This window comes from Neomonachus schauinslandi, chromosome 6 (genome assembly GCF_002201575.2).
Source record: "Neomonachus schauinslandi chromosome 6, ASM220157v2, whole genome shotgun sequence".
Lineage (NCBI taxonomy): Eukaryota > Metazoa > Chordata > Mammalia > Carnivora > Phocidae > Neomonachus > Neomonachus schauinslandi.
Window position 1 is genome coordinate 59,825,117 of NC_058408.1, and position 19,470 is coordinate 59,844,586.

Consider the following 19,470-nt stretch of genomic DNA (forward strand, 5'->3'; position numbering starts at 1 on the left):
AGTGGGAGAGGGAGAAGCTGACTCCCAGCAGAGCAGGGAGCCCGATGTGGGGCTTGATCCCAGGACCCCGGGATCATGACCTGAGCCGAAGGCAGACGCTTAACGACTGAGACACCCAGGCGCCCCTGGACACTGTGCAATTTAGGAATGCCATGTGCCATCTGAGGGAGCATAAATGTTGTAATCAATGCTCATTCAGGTTCATTCCAGCATGCTTTTAACACCTTAATCAAAAGAATTTTTCTGTCCTCAAAGAACTACTAGAGAAAAAGATACACCATTCAAATGGCTGCCTAATATTAGGAAGCCCAGGAGGGGCTCTTGAGGAATAGTGCAAATGACACAGTGTGGGAGTGCAGAGCAAGAAAGAGCCTTCTGCTGGGCAAGCACTGGGCTGGAAAAGGGAGTTCTAGGAAAGCTGTTATAGATGCAGTGATATCTTAATGAACTTGAAAGTACAGACAAATTAATAAAGGGTTGAGGAGGTATTAATAACAACATCTACTCTAATATGTAAGTGCAGGCACTGTTCTAAATGGTTTAGCTCTATTAACTCATGTAGTCCCTACAACTCTAGAGTATGTGCTATTATTTTCTCCATTTTCAAGAAAAGGCAACTGAGGATATGGAGATTAAGTAACTTATTTAAGGTTGCCCACTATGAGTGTCATAAGTTGGGTGAGTTTCATAGCTAGCATTTGCCCCTGGATAATTTGCAGAAGATGACATGCTTCATCTGACCACTCAGATGGCATTTGACCACTCCCTCAAATGTCTCCCTAAGAATATCATTGCCTTTCTTGTTCTTGACCTTACTGTAGGTGCTATAATAAGTTAGTAGAATGGAAAGGGTTCTGGTAAAATCCCACCCCCACTTAATATACAGTAGGTGGAATACGAATAAGTGTTTTAATGCCTTTGAGTCTTAAGTTCTTCATCAGTAAAATGGGATGATAATGTCTATCTCCATAGGTTTCCATTAGATTAAATAAGATAAATAATGTAAAAGGCACTTTTGAGTGCCTGACGTATTTTTAGACACTCAACAACAAAACTCATGTTACTATGTTTACTTAGTACTTATGCTATGCTACGTGCTTTACCTGAAAAAGGAATGAGCAAAAACACACCAGTGGATAGCAGAGGTTATATTTGAGAAAGAAGTAGTCATCAATAAGCAGTATTTCTTGACTTTTTTTCTGTGTTAATACTTGAAGAAAATGCTCATATGAGTGTCTCAGTGTGTAAAGAGCAGGTGCTTATAGGCAGCTGCTTGATAAGATGCACTGAGACTTATTTAAGCTCAATTAGCCCTACCAGCAAACTGGACTGTTCTGTTTCCCTTAATCTATTACACCAGATACCTAAGTGGAAGAAATGGGGCTCAGATTTGGGGAGCAATGGAATGTAGCCTGTATTGGTTTATAGAAAGCCGTGAATGCCAATTACTAGCCAATCTGACTTGGACAAGATGATTACCTTCCCCCAGACATATTTTGCTTATCTGAAAATGGGGCAAGAATGTTTACACTTCATTTTTGTTGTGATGATTAGGTGTGTGATAATCAGAAATAGTAAACACAAAATATAGCATGGCATACTTACAGCAGTAGTGGATATAACTATAATATAATGGACATATAAAATATGTCATATTTTTTATACGAAATGACTTAGCTCGAAAACTAGCATGGCATAGAATTATTGAGGTTAAGAAATGGTTAAGGTTTGAACCAAGGAATCAGCAGTCATTCAATTCATCCTTGAAACAGAGTTTGCACATACTCTTTCCTTTGCCCAAAGCTTCTTTCCTCTTCCTTTTAGTGGATGGGGAGGTGGAATTTTGGCCTGGTTATCTCTTGACATCCAGGTCATAGCCTAAAGCCATTTCCCCTGTGATGCCTTGCTGACCTCCAGCTCTGGGTTAACTATCTGTCTATACTTCTCCGATCTAAATAACCACCATTTTGTGCTGTGATCTCTTTTCTTCTCTGTATCCACCACTAGAATCATTTTTATTTGGTTAGGTGACCCTGGTGAGGCTTATTACTTGTTTATTTCTTCATCATGATACCAAGGATGTCAGCACTTATTTAAAAACTTAGAGAATTAGAGGAAATTCTACCTCCCCATCCTCTAAAAGGCTAAAAAATATTCTTTATCTCTGCTCTATTTTTTAATGCATTCTTATACTCAATAATTGATGATGTAAAAAAGAATCCTTAGCAACTGTAGATCTTGTAATAACCCTGTCAAAAAGGGTTTCCATAAACTTGAAAGAATAGGAAGCTACATCCCAACAATTCATGACAAGCACACATATATAATAACATTCCTCCAGGTTCCATCTGTGGTTATCTTGCTTAAACCATAGGACATCTGTCAAAGTTCTACATTATTTCTGAATGGTTTGGTATTGGTATCTGTTAAATCATCTGAAAAGAATGTGACAATGCCTGGAGCTGTATGTAGTGTTCCAATGAAAATAAATGAATGCTGAGACCTTTCTGTAAATGAATTTCACAGGACTGCATAAGTCATGGGAAAGTAAATTAGGGTATCATGTTTCAAAAGAATAATGAATGAAAGAGTTCATGGAAAAACATTTTTATGTAGTGGAAAGTTATCACTCACTTCAATGATCTTAAACAGAGTCACTAAAATCTATTGCAGTGTCTCACATTTAAAAATTCAATTTCCAGGTGCCTCTTAAGTTAGAAAAATTTCAAAAATATGTAAGGATGATGTTCACAACAGATGGGTGGAATGCACACCCCTTTTCTACTAACAGCTCAGTGTGGTATGGATCTCAACTGCCCTGAGGCTGCATTTAAATGTGCAAAGTGAATGAGCTGCCCCATAGTTTTGTTTCAAATTATTTTTCATAGGCACCCAAATCTCTTTTCCTAGACCTTACTTAGGAAGCAATATGCAAAGAAGACTAATATTGATAAATAATAATTTAACTGCATAAATATTATTGGCCATTCCTCATTTGCCAAACATTAGTCCAAGTATTACACTTCTTTACGGAGTCCATTTCAAATGCATCAAATTTATATACTTAAAAGATCAAGAGATAGTGTAAAAATAAACCATTATAAGGGATTGATAATCCTGGACAGGCTTTGCCTTTTTTTAGCTTTTTTCCCTCCATCAAGAGGCAGAAATTCAATGGGTTCATATCATCATCATGTTGGTTAGAGAGTAACTGATCTATTTAGTGCAAAATAACCAGACATATTACAGTAAGTCTCTCTGACATAGAATAAGATACAAACAGTGTGTCTTACCTTAAATTTTCTGAGCTGAATTCTGACTCTAGAAATTTAAGGAACTGTTCTCTCCCAACTGGGTCTTTCAGTGCTTCATCCATGCCAAAACCCCATCGTTTTACCCTCTGCTGGCTTGGTTCTTTGCTTTAGGAGATAAAACAAAGCCAAATATATTCCTTTCATTACCAATTCTATCTTCTGTGATTACATTTCCCTTCAGAATCATATATACTGGGGAAGTTCCCATCTTTAACATATCTTTCAGAAAAAAATATCTGTGACTGATGGTTTTGCATGAAATTATATTGAGGCATATGTTAGGCATTAACAGTGGTGTCTAATGTTTATTGAGCATTAGGTGCTTAATGCTCTAGATGGATTCTCTCTTTTAGATATTTTCCTGCAACTTTATGAGACAGGTACTGTTGTTCTCACTATATAGATGAAGAAATCAAGGCACAAAGAGAGTTATAACTTGCCAATGTCTGAGAGATAATAAGGGGCAATATTCTAGACATTTTGACCTCAAAGCTCATTTCTTAGCCACTATACAATGCAGTCTTGAGGTGGTATGTTGTACTGGGGGAAAATGCATTGGGAATCAAAAGGCCTCAATTCTGGTTATGAGTCTGCTGTTGATGAAATGTGTGACCTAATCCTAGCTGAGTCACAACATTCTGGGGCCCAAATTCCTCATCTATAAAATCTAGAACTTATGGATGAAGAGTTTGCACTTGTCAAACATTTAAGAACACTGGATGGGGGTAAAGGAAAGAAAAGATCCATAAACACAGTTTAGTGAAGTGCCACTAAGTACAAAATCCTCACTCTGTAAAGTAAGAGGCGCTGCTCTTTTCATGACTGTCAAGATCAGTGATCTAAGTCTTCCCTTCTCAGGAAGGAAACCAGGAAGTCTTAAATTGTGCTTTGGTTTTCTTAAGAAGTCAGTTCTCTTGTCAGATTCTCTTAGAGTGTTTATGGGAAGTTCATTTTGTTTTAAAATTGAATTTATAAAGGCATACTTGTATTGGGCTTAAATAAGTATGGATTTAGCATTCATTTTGCTTGAATACAGCAAAATGAATGCGGCCCTGTGGATTTTCAAAGAAGCTAAAGCAATGCACTAAATTTCAAGAACTGAAGATCTCAACTCTGAATAGTCTATTCTGAAACTCTTGTCCCTCTAATTTTGTGCCAGTCCTCCGGAAATGCAAATCTGAACACAAATGCAAGTATCTAAGGTTCAAAAACCACTACCTTGAACGAGCACTTTGTATCATGAGCTAATAGAGACACAGAGTAAAACTGACCTTACAATTATCAGCTATAGAATTCTTCCTATTTCAACTAAACCCTGAAATAAGTGAAATACTTGAAGAGAAGAGAAAATGTCATATACCTTGCTTCGAGTTCCCAGAAAGTAGTATCATCAGACAGCCATGGGTTAGAAGGGTCAGGTGGCACAAGAAACGGGTCATATTCTAAATATTGTTCCGTGTAACTTAACAGACTAGAGAGAAAAAACATTTTCATTTTCCTTAGTTTTTCTGGCTGAGGTTATACCCAGCCCAAAGTAAGGAATACAATATAAAAATGTCTGGCCAAGGAATTGCTTGCTTATAGAGAAAATCTAATGGCAGTTTTTATGTTTCAGTAACTTACAACTTGTGCATCCTGGAAGGTAAAGTGGCTAAGGAGTCCATGTCTACCCATGCCCAATCCTAGTGAGGCAACACCCTTCCATTCAAATGAAGCAAAATGGAAGGCATCAGTGTGTAAAAAGCAGTGCTAAAAGTCAGTTCCAATCTTTAGTCAACCAGTCCACCCACAGCTGAATTGATTTTAGCCAACTTGGAGAACGGGTTAAAAGGGAAATTTTGTCAAAAGTATTTACAGGAGTTAGGTAAAGGGCAAAGCATTAACATTTCTTAAAAAATCTGTATTCAAAAAAAGAAAGAAAAGAAAAAGAGAGGAGAGGAAAGAAGTTGGAGAGGTAGGATTTGACAATGCTCCAAAGTAAAGAACACACGTGCCATTAATAACAGATTTAAATGAAGAAATGAAAATATCTAAAATCTGTGTTTAATTCAAATTCTGAAGTCATGCAGTAACTGAAAAGTGTGAATGTTAAGATGAATTTAGAGAGAGGCCCTAAGTTGCCAAAAAGTAACTTGATAAATTGAAAGCTTCATTTCTCTCAACAGGAGTGAAAAATTCAACTCCTTGGAATTGTCTTCTATATCTGATTCTGGTTGCACAGGATTGGATCTCTACAGATTGAAGATAGTAATGATCATTCTGTCATTTAAACTATAACAGAAGAGTTCTTTGGAAGTTTTCTATGTGCAAAATGGAAAAACAAAATAACATTTCTTACAGGATTCCATTTTTAGTGCATTTGACTGTCACATGAATATTTTTTATTTATAGGGGCATCTTGAAATACTTACCTATCAGCAACTTTTGACATTTTTAACCGATGTCTATCTAACTGTATTTGCCAATATTTAATCTGAAAAGAGTTAAAGAAGTAGTTAAATAAGTAGTGACATTCTCATAATTTTCAACTCTAAATTCTGATAGACTGGGCAATTCTAAATAAGAATATGTTCTAAGTAAAATTTCAAAAGTCTGAAAAATCAAATGAGACGGCTCTGAAAATTAAAGTGTTTGAATATAAACATAGCCAATATCACTTTAGAACAGCAATGAATTTGAACATTCTGCATGCTTTAACAAAATGTAACTTTATTTTTAAAATGTTCTAGAGATTGCAAACATTTATTCATAGTGAATAACCAAATCAGAATCACCCCCCCAATATTAAATTCAGAAAATAAATGTATGTGTTATTTGTACTATAATTTCAAAGTAAATCCTACTTCCTAGTACTAGCCCAAGAAAGCATCAATGATACGTGTTTTGGGAATAATTTTATCAACATTTCAGGACAAACACATGGACCTAATAATATATGGAAAACTTTAAAACTCTCTAAATTACTTTCCATTCACTGTGATTATAAATATACTAGAAAAAGTATTATTACACTATTGATAAACCATATCACAATAACATATTAGGGGAAAAGAATAAAAAGGGGGGAAAAGCCCCATGACCAAGCTAATCAAGAGATTTCACTATTATTTGATATAAGAGACACCGGTGTTTGCTTTGAAATATTGCTTGGAGGCAAAACTATTGATCAATTAGTGAAACAATACATGACGTATACCGTAACTCTACACCAGTGTTAATGAGGGAGAACTTCGAGAGGCTTATAGAGAGCAGTACCAGGAGAATAAGAAAAAGCACTCTGTGAAGATCATGTCAGAAGACTGGATACATAAAACACGTGACTCAACGTCACCAGCTTCTTGTCTTCTCCTTCTTCAAGAAGAGCTCCAGAGTACGAAATAACTCTTGAAATGGAGGCACCTAAACAGCAGTGTACATCCTTTTTAAAAATTGGTTAGAGGATACAGGATTTGGGGAATTAAAGAGTGAAGAGATTTGGAAACCATCTGCATATAGTGATATATTTCCAGGTGACTACATATCTTAAAATTAAATGATTTCACTACCTTTTAACTGCAACTCTTCTCTATGAAACAGTCAACCATACAAATAACCTTCTAAAAAACCCTCCCATTAACATTCACATGTAGTCTTCATAGCTACTATTCTGTAAACCGTCAGCAGGTCATGTTATAGACTGACCCACCTGTTGTTGTAACTCATCTTCTGTTGGAGGTTTCGTTTCTGGTGTGGGTGTGTGGGTAGGACTGTGACTTCTAATGTCATTTTGTAAACCATAGACAGACTATATTAAAGTAAAAAAGAAATATATTAGGACAAAATACCATTTATAGTCACAGACTTTCTAAAAGGTAATTTTGTGTTATATATTCAGCAAGGTAACTCAAAGTTTTGCTACATATTTGATGAAGCTTCTTATTAAAATTCGGAGGCACTGCTATCATAAATATCATATGAATATAAAATAAAAGCACAGTTCTTTGAAAAAATATGTGGTTAGATTATTAACTTTGACAGAATAATTGATTATATGGAAAGAACATGGTAAGTCTGATAATAAAATTTGGGGGTGGACTGAGAGTACTAAGTTGGGGAACAACAACACTATATAACATTTAATAAGTGTTGATTTCAGAATAAAACAGGGGTGGATATAGAATAGAATAAAAATTTAATAAGCCAAAAGAAAATGAAAATAATTTGAGTTTTACAGAATGGAATACTGAGGAGAGAGACGAGGTTAACAATTCTATTATTGACTTAGTCCGGCTAGTGTGATCAAAGACACCCCAGAGTGCTCCAACTTTCCCATCTCAGCATTTGGTTGTTTACCTCACCGTACTGGCCTTGCCATTCAGTGGCCATTGGGTGCCTTTTGCAAACATCAGTGATCCCAAAGTTTTCACTTTGGAATTCTTGATGCCCCAGTGCTTCTTTTTTATTTTGTCAAAAGGTCAAACCTACTACTTAGGAATATTCTTTTTTGAGAAAGACCTATTATGGGGGGGGCTGGTTGGCTCAGTCTGGTAAGTGTCTGCCTTCAGCTCAGGTCATAATCCCAGGTCCTGGAATTGAGCTCTGAGCCCCGAGTTAGACTCCCTGCTCAGCAGCAAGTCTGCTTCTCCCTCTGCCCCTCCCCCTGCTCATTCTCTCCTTCTTTCTCCCTCTCTCTCTCTCAAATAAATAAAATCTTAAAAAAGAAAAGACCTATTGCTTAGTAAGTACAAATGAAGATCTGGAGACCTTAAAAAGACAAAAAAATCTTCAACTGAGGGTGAGACATCTCACATGTCAACCCAAGGGAGAAGCCAAATAACTTTTTTTTTAATATCAAAGAATTATTATTATTATTTTTTTTTAGTATTTTATTTATTTATTTGACAGAGAAAGACACAGCGAGAGAGGGAACACAAGCAGGGGGAGTGGGAGAGGGAGAAGCAGACTCCCTGCCGAGCAGGGAGCCCGATGCAGGACTCGATCCAGGGACTCCAGGATCATGACCTGAGCCGAAGGCAGTCGCTTAACCAACTGAGCCACCCAGGCGCCCAAAGAATTATTATTTTAAAATAAAGGATTTAATATGAGATATGGAGCACTGTTTCTTTGGACATGAGGATGAAAGGTAAGGACATAATAAAACTTCATGAGCCCACAAAATTAAAGTTACCAGATAGTTTTGGAAGAAACTCTTAAAATCAGAAGAGGGTAGGATCCAGATGCTTAACTGAGCCAATTTTCAGGCTCATCACCAACCTCACCAGTATCTCTAAATTCAAATGTGTTTTATTCTGAACCTGTTTTCACTCAGACTCTATCTTTTCTTAATGTTTACCTGTTGGTTTTATACCTGGACCCTCTGGATGGACTTGGTTTTTCCCTTGTAATTCCCCATTACTTTGCTCTTAGGCTTTCTTCAGTAGATTTTGACTTGGCTTTAACTTACCTGAATCATCCATTTTAGACTATCTTTGTTAAGTCTTTCAATCTGCCCTCTCTTGACCTCACCTCAACCTCTGGGAACTCAGGTTCTATCACCAGGCAACAATTTCAACCCAACGAGCAGCACATATGCTGTGAATTAATTATTAATAGGACTGAACCGAATGGCTTAAATTTTCTCTGTTCTTTCTTTCATTTAATCATTCAACATCTACTGAACACCTACTATATGCTGGATATAATGCTGAGCATTAGGGATATAGAAGTAAACAAAGATAGATACGTTTTCTCCTCCACTGGAACTCACAACTTAGTGGAGGGAAGCATGTTACACAAATAATCACACAAATAAACACATGATTAAAACTGTGATAAGTGTTATGAAAGAAGATAATAACAGGAGCATAGGGCCTGAAGTACAAGGAGACTTAATTTCCACCAAAGAAACAGAAAAGGCCTATGTGAACTACTAACAGTCATATCTGAACTTTGAACTCTGAAGTAACTGGTGAGGTTGATTTTTAAAAATTAGGCAAGTGAAAGATCACCAATTATTCAATAATCATAGACATTTTCCAATGTCTACAATTTTTCAGTTGTACTACATTAATTTATGATAAAGAAAATAAAAAGACTCTAAGGCTTGAACACTGCATTCTTGTTTACCTTAGTTTAATTACTTAAAGTCCTTAATAAGAATCTATACTCAAGTAAATAATGCTTATAAGGTAAGAAAGCTGTTTTTTTTTTTTATGTTATGTTAATCACCATACATTACATCATTAGTTTTTGATGAAAACTGACTGTTTTAACAGTAAGTTTTTTGGTTAAGATTAAAAATAATTAAAAAGACTGCTAGAAAAATACTGCATTTTATGGTGTCATGGAAGTACACTGATCTATAAACTATCTTCTGCCTCCTCATTTCTATGATTGTTTCCATATGCATGCATAGCACATAGGCTCAGGAAGTTCCATTAAGAACCAAATCCCTGGGAGGTGGTGTTTAAAGCAGCCCTCCAGCAGCCTTGCTACCAGCTCTGGGCTCTGAGGTTACTATGGAGTTTCCGTTTCATGCAGGTAAACATCAGGAGTTCTCTCTTTCATCAGTCAGAATGGCTTTCATTTTCTGGGGACCAGTGATAGCTTTTAACTTTGATTCTTGGCTACAGTGAAAATGGCCATGAATAATGAAGTTTTATGTACAGGGCTTATTTTAGGGACAAAGGAGGTAGGAAATTGATCCTATTTTGGCAGACAAGTTCTGAGGATCATTTGAAATGTAAAAGGTTTTCATTTTTTTTTAGAAAAAGGAACTATATTAAAATATTGGCCTAGAGTGGGTGGAGTAGAGCTAGCAACAGGTAGGGCTGGAGAGGAAGGGACATGAAATTGTCTCAATGGGGGGAAATAAAATTAACCAATTGGGATCCATTTTGAGTCGTTAGCAAAGCTAGTTACCAATCAAGATGCTTTGACTTGATGAATATACCCATTTATTTAAATCCAGGGTGCCTGAACAAGCTTTTTTCACATAGGGTACCATCCAAATGAATACTGGGTAAGTTATTCATAAAATGAAACAGATCTGACTTTCTACATAAACCCATTCATATGTGATTTCCCTTCACACCTTAGAAGAAGTCTAAGAAAATGCTCTCCTACTTTTATCTTTGGCAGGCGGTGGGGAGGGGGGGTGCTTTAAAACAGAAAGTAAAGAGTACAGGAAGCTTTTATGCCTTTCTATGTGGAGTGAAATCTCTGGGGTTTTTCTAACTGATGGTGGAGGGAGGGGATCTTTCTCTTTCTTCTGGATTGTTCAGCTCGACCAGACAATGGATTGGGACCACATCTGCTGGTGTGTGGAGGAAACCAGTGCACAAAGAGGGCAGAGAAAAGAGGGCATGGGAGAGTGAGCGAGAACCCTGATGAGTCCCTGGGTCCGTCACCCCTGGGGGCTAACTCTGCCCTGCCAACTCCCAAGGGTTTAGACTATTCCCTGCTTTTTGCTATTTTGAGCAGAATGTTTGTTGCCTGCCACTTGACTGTACTTCTTACTTAAAAGCCTTTTGTGTTACCCTAAGGTATGAGTAGTTTCTTCTGTTAAAATTAAAATTCCACATTATGCATATACAAGTGAGGAAATGCCAATTTTTTCTGTATAAACAGTTTTATGTATAAACAGCCACTGCATTAAAAGCAGGAAAACTAGACATTTAATCATGAATTTCCTAACTGTTCCTCTAGAATGTGCACATTAGCTATTACCTAAAATATGAAGTGTCTTAATGCCTAAATGAAGATGACAGAAAAAAGAAAAGTAACGAGACAAGAATCATCTTACTTTTGTTTTGAAATATGGGTCCTGAAGTTATAGGAAGCAGTTCAACATGTGGGGTTAGTCATGTACATACAAATGTTTTTTTCATTTTCCTCAGGTTTTGTGTTGTCCTAGGGCCCATCTAGCTATTGTCATATAGAAGGATTCATCCTGTGATGGTTAATTTTATGTGTCAAGCTGACTGGGCCACAGTGCTCAGATATTTGATCAAACATTATTCTGGATATTTCTTTGAGGATGTTTTTGAATGAGATTAAAATGTAAATCAGCAGACTTTGAATAAAGCCAATGGCCCTCCATAATGTGGGTGGGCCTCATTCAATCAGCTGAAAGCCTGGACAGAACACAAAGATTTCCTCCAAGCAAGTGGGAATTCTGTCAGCAGATGGCATTTCTTCCCTGGGACTCTAGCCACTGGCCTACCTCGTCAGGTTTGGGGCTTGGCAAACCTCTACAGCTGCATGAGACAATTTCTTAAAATAAATCTTTCTCTCTCGCTCTCCCTCGCTCTGTCTCCGTCTTTCTCTCCTGCACCCTTTGGGGAACCCTGACTGATACACAGCCTGACCTATTATAATTAAAGTTTTAGAAACAGACTGAAGAAAATCAGGTACACAGTGGCCCTTAAAATTTGCCTAGATTAGGCAGGTTTCTTTCTGGCTATGCTACATTACGATTCCTTCATAGAAATGTAAGGAAATACATTCCACCTACTTCTTTGTATTTTAGTAAAGATAGATTTATAAACTGACTGATCCTAAATACTTAAAAATATCTCCAATCAGATGTTCTTCTAAGCCTTCTCTTCATATGTTTGATAAACACTCCAATCCTTGATATTCTTTAGGTACATGTAATGGATTACTGCTTTAAGGATTTACTGGGTCCCTTATTCTTGTTATGATATATCATCATGAGAAATATTATTACAGCTGACTGCCAAAGAAATGAACAGCAGTTCTCTTTGCTAAGGGTAGCATCTGTTTGCAAAAATGAATTACAATCCAGGGGTTCCACTTTCTTACCAGCAGAACTTTAAAATAGAGGGTGGTCACACCATTAAGACAATGAGCAAAGGACATAGTCGGATTAGCTGTGGAAGGCAAAGACAGTTTCTAAGGTGATAGGCTGGCCTCTGCCATTTCTGTCTAAGGCTTGCAATCCCACAGAATTACCCCCTCCACAAGGACAGAACTGTGAAAACTTCAGAGGGTGGTGGGACAGTTTGTTGTTCGCCATGTATTTTTTGTAATAAAATGGTGTGGTGATTTAGAATGCCAAATCATTCAAATTCCCTTGATAACATGTTATGCACTGAGTTGCATCCCTCTGAAATTCATGTTGGAATCCTAATCTCCAATGTGACTATATATGGAGATGGTGTCTATGAGGAGGTAATCAAGGTTAAAGGAAGTCATTGAGTAGGATCCTAATCCCATGGAGCTGGTGTCCTTACAAGAGGGACAGACACCCGAGCTCTATCTCTGCCATGTGAGGACACAGCAAGAAGGCAGCTGTCTACAAGCCAGGAAGAGAGCTCTCACCAAAAACCCAACTTGATTTGGGACTTCTAGTCTCCAGAACTGTGCATAAATGAATTTCCATTATGTAAGCCACCCAGGTTGTGGCATTTTGTTATGGTTGCTTGAGCAGACTAATACATACCACTTAACACAATTACATGGTTATAGATGTATAGACATTTGTCTGCTTCTTCACTGTGTGCACTCTCATTAGACCATGAGCTGTGGGAACAAGGTCATGCCTGCCCCATTTACCATCCAATATCTAAAAAGCAGTACATACCTGGCATAAAGTAGAGACTTGTTAAATCTGACTGAATGGGTCATTCCAGTTACTAACCAAATATGAGCTAATGTAGCAGTGGTCATAATTCTATAAGACAAATCAGTATGTGACTTAGAGTCCTATAACTTTCTATGTAAAATAACATGATTTGTGAAGATTCTAGCAAATTCAACACTTCTGACTCTGAGATGCTATATATATATATTTGATGTGTGTATATATATATCAAAAAGTGAAAAAAAAAATCAGCATTCTCCAATTGTTGAAGACAAAGGCATACATGCTACTTGCTGTAGCATTCTTCAGAATTTTTGTTTTTCTCTGGTAATTTCAGGCTATGGAGCTCTGCAGTTAGGCCCTGCAGTTCTATCATTATCGATTCACAGGAAATTAGACCACAACTGAGACAGTTAGAGCTCAGTGATTCCAGCTCTATAGCATTTCACCTTGCTAGGCCTGGTATTTTCCCATCATTAAGTGAGGGCTGATAGTATGTGAAGCACAGCATTACCAATTAATGCTTTTCAAGTTTTCAAAAAGCACAATGCCATGTGTAGAGCTGGTAAGACATCAATACCATGTAGCTTTAAGAACACAGTGTAAATGATGGCTTTCTTATCTTTAAGTCCTATCTGTCCATCCATATGCTTTCTCTTCTGAGTCAGAGCATATCTCAGTTGGTGTCTGTTGGGAAAGCTTGACACAAAGTAAGGTATTATGAAAAGTAATTCTTCAAAATTCAGAAGTAGTGATGGGTGGCTGAATGTGCTTTTTGGAGAGATGATTGCAGCTCTGAATGCTGTTCCACAGCACAAAACCAGTCCCCAGTGCCCTGAGGCTGTGCTGTGCGTAGAGGAGGAAAGGAACTGCGTGAGGCCAGTCACAGGAGAGCAGGGCCAACAAGCCTGGTTTGGTCTGGCTTTGCCTCTTTCTCTCAGAGAGCTCCTAGGGGCAAAAGCTCTGGAGCACTGCACCTGAGTGGGTTTTGTGGCACTTTTCCTATGACTTCTTTATCCTGACATCAAGGTAAACTGCCTTAAAAGAAAGAAAAGGTACTTGGATCATATTGGGGCCTCATGATGTTTATATTTCTAAGGATGGAAGAAAAAGACAACAAGAAATAAGACTACAAAAAAAAAAATGATTAGTGCCTATTGGAAAACCCTAATTCTACATAAGGAAAAAGCCATGAAAAGGAAGGTCTTGAGCTTTGTGGAATGCTTTAATCCAGTGGTGCCAACCTTGGTCTGTGTCCTCAGCTCAGAAATTCTTACGTGCATCAAGTGTTTTTCATGGAATGAATAAAAATGCTTTCTGTGTGTATGTGCTACTTTAAAAAATATGGAGGTACTATTGCTGTGTATTTTCAAGAGATTATTTAAAATGTCACTGAATTCTGGATAGCTTTTTGTTTGTTATGTATTCTCTCACATAACAGACACTAAACAAACATACAACCATTATCTTATGGTTGTGTCACAAAATTCTGGTGTTAAAAGGGGATCCTCATACAAACTCTGTAGTTATATGTCTTTATGACGTCCCTTTTCCCTTCATAATTTTCTCTAAAAATGCCCTTCTCTCATCAATATCACTTTTTCTCAGATAATCTCCACCTGTGTTTCCTCATCCCATGGGCTCTGAAAGAGACGCCTTTCTCTGCTGATGATCCTTCCTTTCGATGGAGAGAGGAGGTGCCCTCAGCATCCTTGCCCCCCATCACAGCCCCCTGCATGCCCTGGGACCTGTGTGTGCTGGAGAACCATGATAGGAGTACTTCCTCAGGACAGATGGACTGACAGAAGACCAGGGTTTGAGCTGCCAGATTTTCTTCTAGCCAAGAACAAGGAAAAGCAAGGAAGTTGCTAGAAGATACTCCAGGAAGTGGGCAAAAGGTTTTTGACTGATGTCCTCCAAACAGTCCAACTCATACCAAGATCAGCACAGCAAACATGGATATTACCTTCCGTGTTTTGTGTGGGTTTCTCATTCTGGATGACTTCTTAATGTCCACTTCAGTGGTATTTACACAACCAGGCTGAAAATGGAAAACAGAGAGACAAAGGAATCTTTGAGGGTGAAGTTTTTGATCCATGCATTAATGACTTGCCTTCCAGGTCCCTGGCAACTCTTTCTAAATGGCCACAGAGCCTCTCAGCAGAGCCAGTAAAAAAATATATTATACTCTCACTCCTTGCATAAGAAGGACTTCAGATAACATTCTCAAGTAACTTCCAGAAAAACAGGGAAAAGAAATGCATGGGCCTTGTCTGTGAAAGTGTGTGTTGACATTGGTAGTTGCTAAGCCAACAGATTCAGAGCAAGGGTGTCCAAAGATCAAGTGGATCATAGCCCAGCTGGTACCTGCACACAGCCCTGCTCAAAGTGCCTCTCTATGTGAGGTGACACTGTTATTAAAGCTATTTACTTCCCAAGTTGGAAAATTACAATCTGTTGACCTAGCTCAAATCCCAGAATGAATTTTTTTTTACAGTGATTCATGAAATCGGGGTACTGGGAATATTTGCTTTCCATACACAGAATGGGAGTGTGGGCAGCCTGCTACTGGTTCTCTGACAACCTCAAGAGTATCATTTTGCCAGATTTATTGTTCTGTTGCACAGAAATAGAGAGCTGTAAAGCTTCCTTTGTATTTGGAGGAGGAGAGGGAAGGAGGAAGAAAAGAGAGAGAGGGTGGGGTGAGGAGAAGGGGAGGAGAAAGAGATGCAGAGGAGGGAGAGGGAGGAGAGAGGTGGTAGGAGAGATGATGAATCAGGAAAAAGAGAAGAAAGGAGATTCCAGAATACAGAAGCCCTTATATCTGCAAAGATATCACTTAGTCTTTAGAAGTAATTGGAAGGAAGTGTTTATATGGATTGTGTTTCACCAACTTTCAAGTTTTGGTACCAGATATAGGGATCTCTGGTACTAGTCAAAAGTATTATGTTGTACAACTCCGCTCAGTTTCTCTGTTTTTTTTTTTTTTCCCCCACAGATTGCAAGATCATTAAAACATCAGATATACCTGAAAGCAACTCCAGAGAAACCGTGAATGTGGAAAAAGACTTTTGTGCAGTTGGGATGTTGTGGGAGGGGTAGGGGCAAAAAGGCAGCACTGGTGTGATTCCAGAAATAAGCTGTTCTCTACACTCACTGGCAGGCAAGGGGGTTCACTCTCTGTATAATGAGGACATGGGGCATTTTCTTAAACCACCCTGTCCTGACAGCACGGCCACTGGGGCAAAACTCCACCATAACAGTGTAAGGGATAAAGAAGTAAGTAAGCAAAGCCTTTTTTCTTGATTTTTTCCCCTACATATGTTGCATGTGAAATATATATACCACAAACACATAAACACACACACACACACACTGCACTAAAATGTTAAATAAATCACAAATTTGGTTTGCATATCTATATGGAAATAGCTGGTTCAGCACCATGGTCTGCTTGGCAGTATAGCAGGAAGAGCACCCACCTGGATTTACTAACTGACACTGAGCAACTCACTTTAGCTACCCCAGCATCAGACTGATCAATATCTGATATTCTGATTTAATTTTTCTGTGGCTCATTGGCGCATGAGTATTTTTTAAAAGACCCCTAGTGATTTTTATATGCAGCCAGGATTCACAACCATTGATCTAGATGTAACAAAATAATGTTTTGAAAATATTAAAGCAATATTAAAGTGTCTTCACTTCCTATTAGATTTCCATTTCCTTGCAACCTTCCACATGTAAGCCTCAGTCCATTAGGAAGGCGAAGCACTGAAATTCTTTAAGCTCTTACTGATTCATCAAGAGGCAAGCATGGCAAGACAGATCAGGGAGATCTTCTTCTATATGTTAAGAGGTAGAAATAATGAGGATATGATATAGAGGAAAAAGGGAAGGCATGTCCTTCCAGGAGCTGGAGAAAAAGAGACGATTTATTATTTATTCAGAACTATTTATTTCTGCATCTAATTGCCAGATCTTGTGACAAATGGTAAAATACAAGGATGAATTATAATCTTCTAATATAATAAGCATAATAAAATGTCAATCAGCACAATGGGGGAGCACAGGACTGGAGAGAAGTTGGCCTGGGCATTATGCAATGAACATTTCATACATCCATTATTATGCACATCCTCTTGTTTCTCACCAACATGGCAGATAAATATATATATTTTTAGTATTTGAGCAAATTTGATCCCAATAAGACCATGTGGTCTTTGGTTATTTTAAAAAGGCAGTCATAAAAAAAAAATAATAAAAATAAAAAAATAAATAAAGGCAGTCATCCTTTTAAGGCGTATATATACGCCTTATATATATATATATATATATATATACCATATATATATATACCATATATATATATATATATATATATATACCACTAGCTGGCACCAGGTCCATGTGAAATGTTATGCCTAAATTGGTTTTCTGCACTACTAAACACAGCTTCCCAATAAGATATAAATAACATTACCGTTACCAAGTAAGCACTCAATACAAATGTTCAAATATGTACTACTGGCCAGATATAATATTAAGTTCATAGTATTGTTCAATTTAAGGACTAATAATGAAGTAATATTTACATTGGCCTAGAAAAGAATCATAAGTTACTTCTAGCGACTCAAAGGTGCATTTATTCAACAGAATTAAGCTGTGTTATGACATTACTGTAACACTATTTATTAAAAAGTAGAATTTAATGCCTTGGAATCCATTCCTGAAGTAGTAAAAGGATCATATTATTGAGCAATATTACTGCCATAGTGTTCAAGTAAGTGTCTTAATGAGTTGCAAAGCAGAGCTATTGTGGTTTCATCACTGATTTTACTTAAAAGAATCTGAACACCATTCAGTTCCCATCATGGCAAAATGCCATTATTAGTTGTAGCAGAAGGCACACTGTGCTCAGGATAACTAGGGAAACTTGAGGACTCTTCAGTGAAGAGCAGCATGAAGAGACAATAATGGAGAACTACTCTCTTTAATTCAGTCCCAGCAGCTGAAGTGAAACTGGGCAAAACAATGTCCTAAATGACAAATGGATGGAGATTTAAGAATGAGCTGGCAAACAGAACTGATAATAAGAGACATCCATATTCCTGGAAATTAGGAAAAAGATATGATTCTGGGGAAATTAAGGTTTTGAATATTGACTGTTGAAATATTTTGAATAATTATTGGTTCAAATGTGATTAAATTACTGGAAATATTTGTCATTTTGTAACACAGTGCAAGTTTTAAAAATTCAATTTGTCATGTATTGTACCTCAATCATGATTCCTTACTTTTATATAAAGTGATTACAGATTTCAGAGTGTTCTATCTCAGGATATATATTTTTAAACATCTAATTGAAGATTTTATTTCTGTTCTTGGGTCAGCTGGGCTTACTAAATGCTATATGTGAAGGAAGTTGTTTAAGGTGACTACTCTGGAATTCCTTCTATTCAACCTCCTCTATAATATTTATTCATTTGATTACTACTCCATCTTATTTGCTGGACACAGAGTCTGGATTATGTGATCCTGCTTCAGTGTAGGCTGTGAACGAATTCTGAGAGTCCACAGACAGAAGGAAGGCTCTGGCAGCAGAGGGGAGGGAAATGTATGATGGCTTGGAGCTGTGGATAGTGGTCAGGTCAGGTAGAAATTGCAGCTCATGGTAAGGACTTTGGTTTAAGTCTAAAGGTAAGTGGAGGTCATAAGGGAAGTGATTTATATTTTTAAAAACTCACCTCTCACAAAAATTAACTCAAGACAGATCACAGACCTAAATGTGAAATGCTAAACTATAACCCCCCCTAGAACATAAGCATAGGAGAAAGTCTAGGTGACCCCGAGTTTGGTGATGACTTTTTATATACAACAACAAAAGCATACAGTCCTTGAGAGAAATCATTGGTAAGTTGGACTTCATTAAAATTAAAAACTTCTGCTCTATGAAAGATAAGCCAGACTGGGAAACAACATTTGCAAATGGTATATCTGATGAAGACAAACATACAAATATACAAAGAACTCTTACAACTCAACAATGAGAAAATGAACAACCCAATTAAAAAATGGGTAAAAGGTCTGAACAGACACCTCACTGAAGAAGATATACAGATGGCAAATGAGTGTATGAAAAGATGTTATACATCATGTGTCATTAGAGAACTTCAAATTAAAATAAAGTTGAAATACCACTACACACTTACTAGAATAGCCAGGATCCAGAGTCCTGCCGACATCAGATGCTGCAGGGCAGGTGAGCAGCAAGAACTCTCATTCCTTGCTGGTGGGAATGCAAAATGGTACAGCCCTGTAGTGGAGGCCCTGACAGGTTTGTTTTTTTTTTTTGTAATGCAAATGTATGATTCAGGCTTTGATGATTGAGCAACCATTTCAAAGAGGCACCCATTTCAAAGACTGCTATCTCAAAGAAACACATCTTCAACCACACCACTAGATAAAAAGGCAGGCTGCCTCCCACACCAAAGTTCCTTTGCTTTAGAGATCTTGGTTGATCTCAACATCTGATCATCTTGGCTACTTGTTTTTGTTTTATTTTTGCTC

General features: G+C 37.5%; 1 protein-coding gene across 8 annotated transcripts in view; it reads right to left on the minus strand.

The window, feature by feature from the left end:
• RGS7 (regulator of G protein signaling 7) overlaps positions 1-19,470 on the minus strand; it is a 522,489-nt gene that overhangs the window by 25,892 nt on the left and 477,127 nt on the right. For 7 of the 8 annotated variants that reach the window (XM_021682684.2, XM_021682685.2, XM_044916417.1 and 4 more), the window contains 5 exons: positions 14,867-14,941; positions 7,000-7,098; positions 5,726-5,787; positions 4,675-4,785; positions 3,294-3,419 (listed from right to left, as the gene is read on the minus strand). In XM_021682684.2, the coding sequence (XP_021538359.1) occupies positions 3,294-3,419; positions 4,675-4,785; positions 5,726-5,787; positions 7,000-7,098; positions 14,867-14,941 (473 nt within the window). The remainder of the gene's footprint in view (positions 1-3,293; positions 3,420-4,674; positions 4,786-5,725; positions 5,788-6,999; positions 7,099-14,866; positions 14,942-19,470) is intronic. The other variant, XM_044916418.1, reaches the window with a different exon arrangement.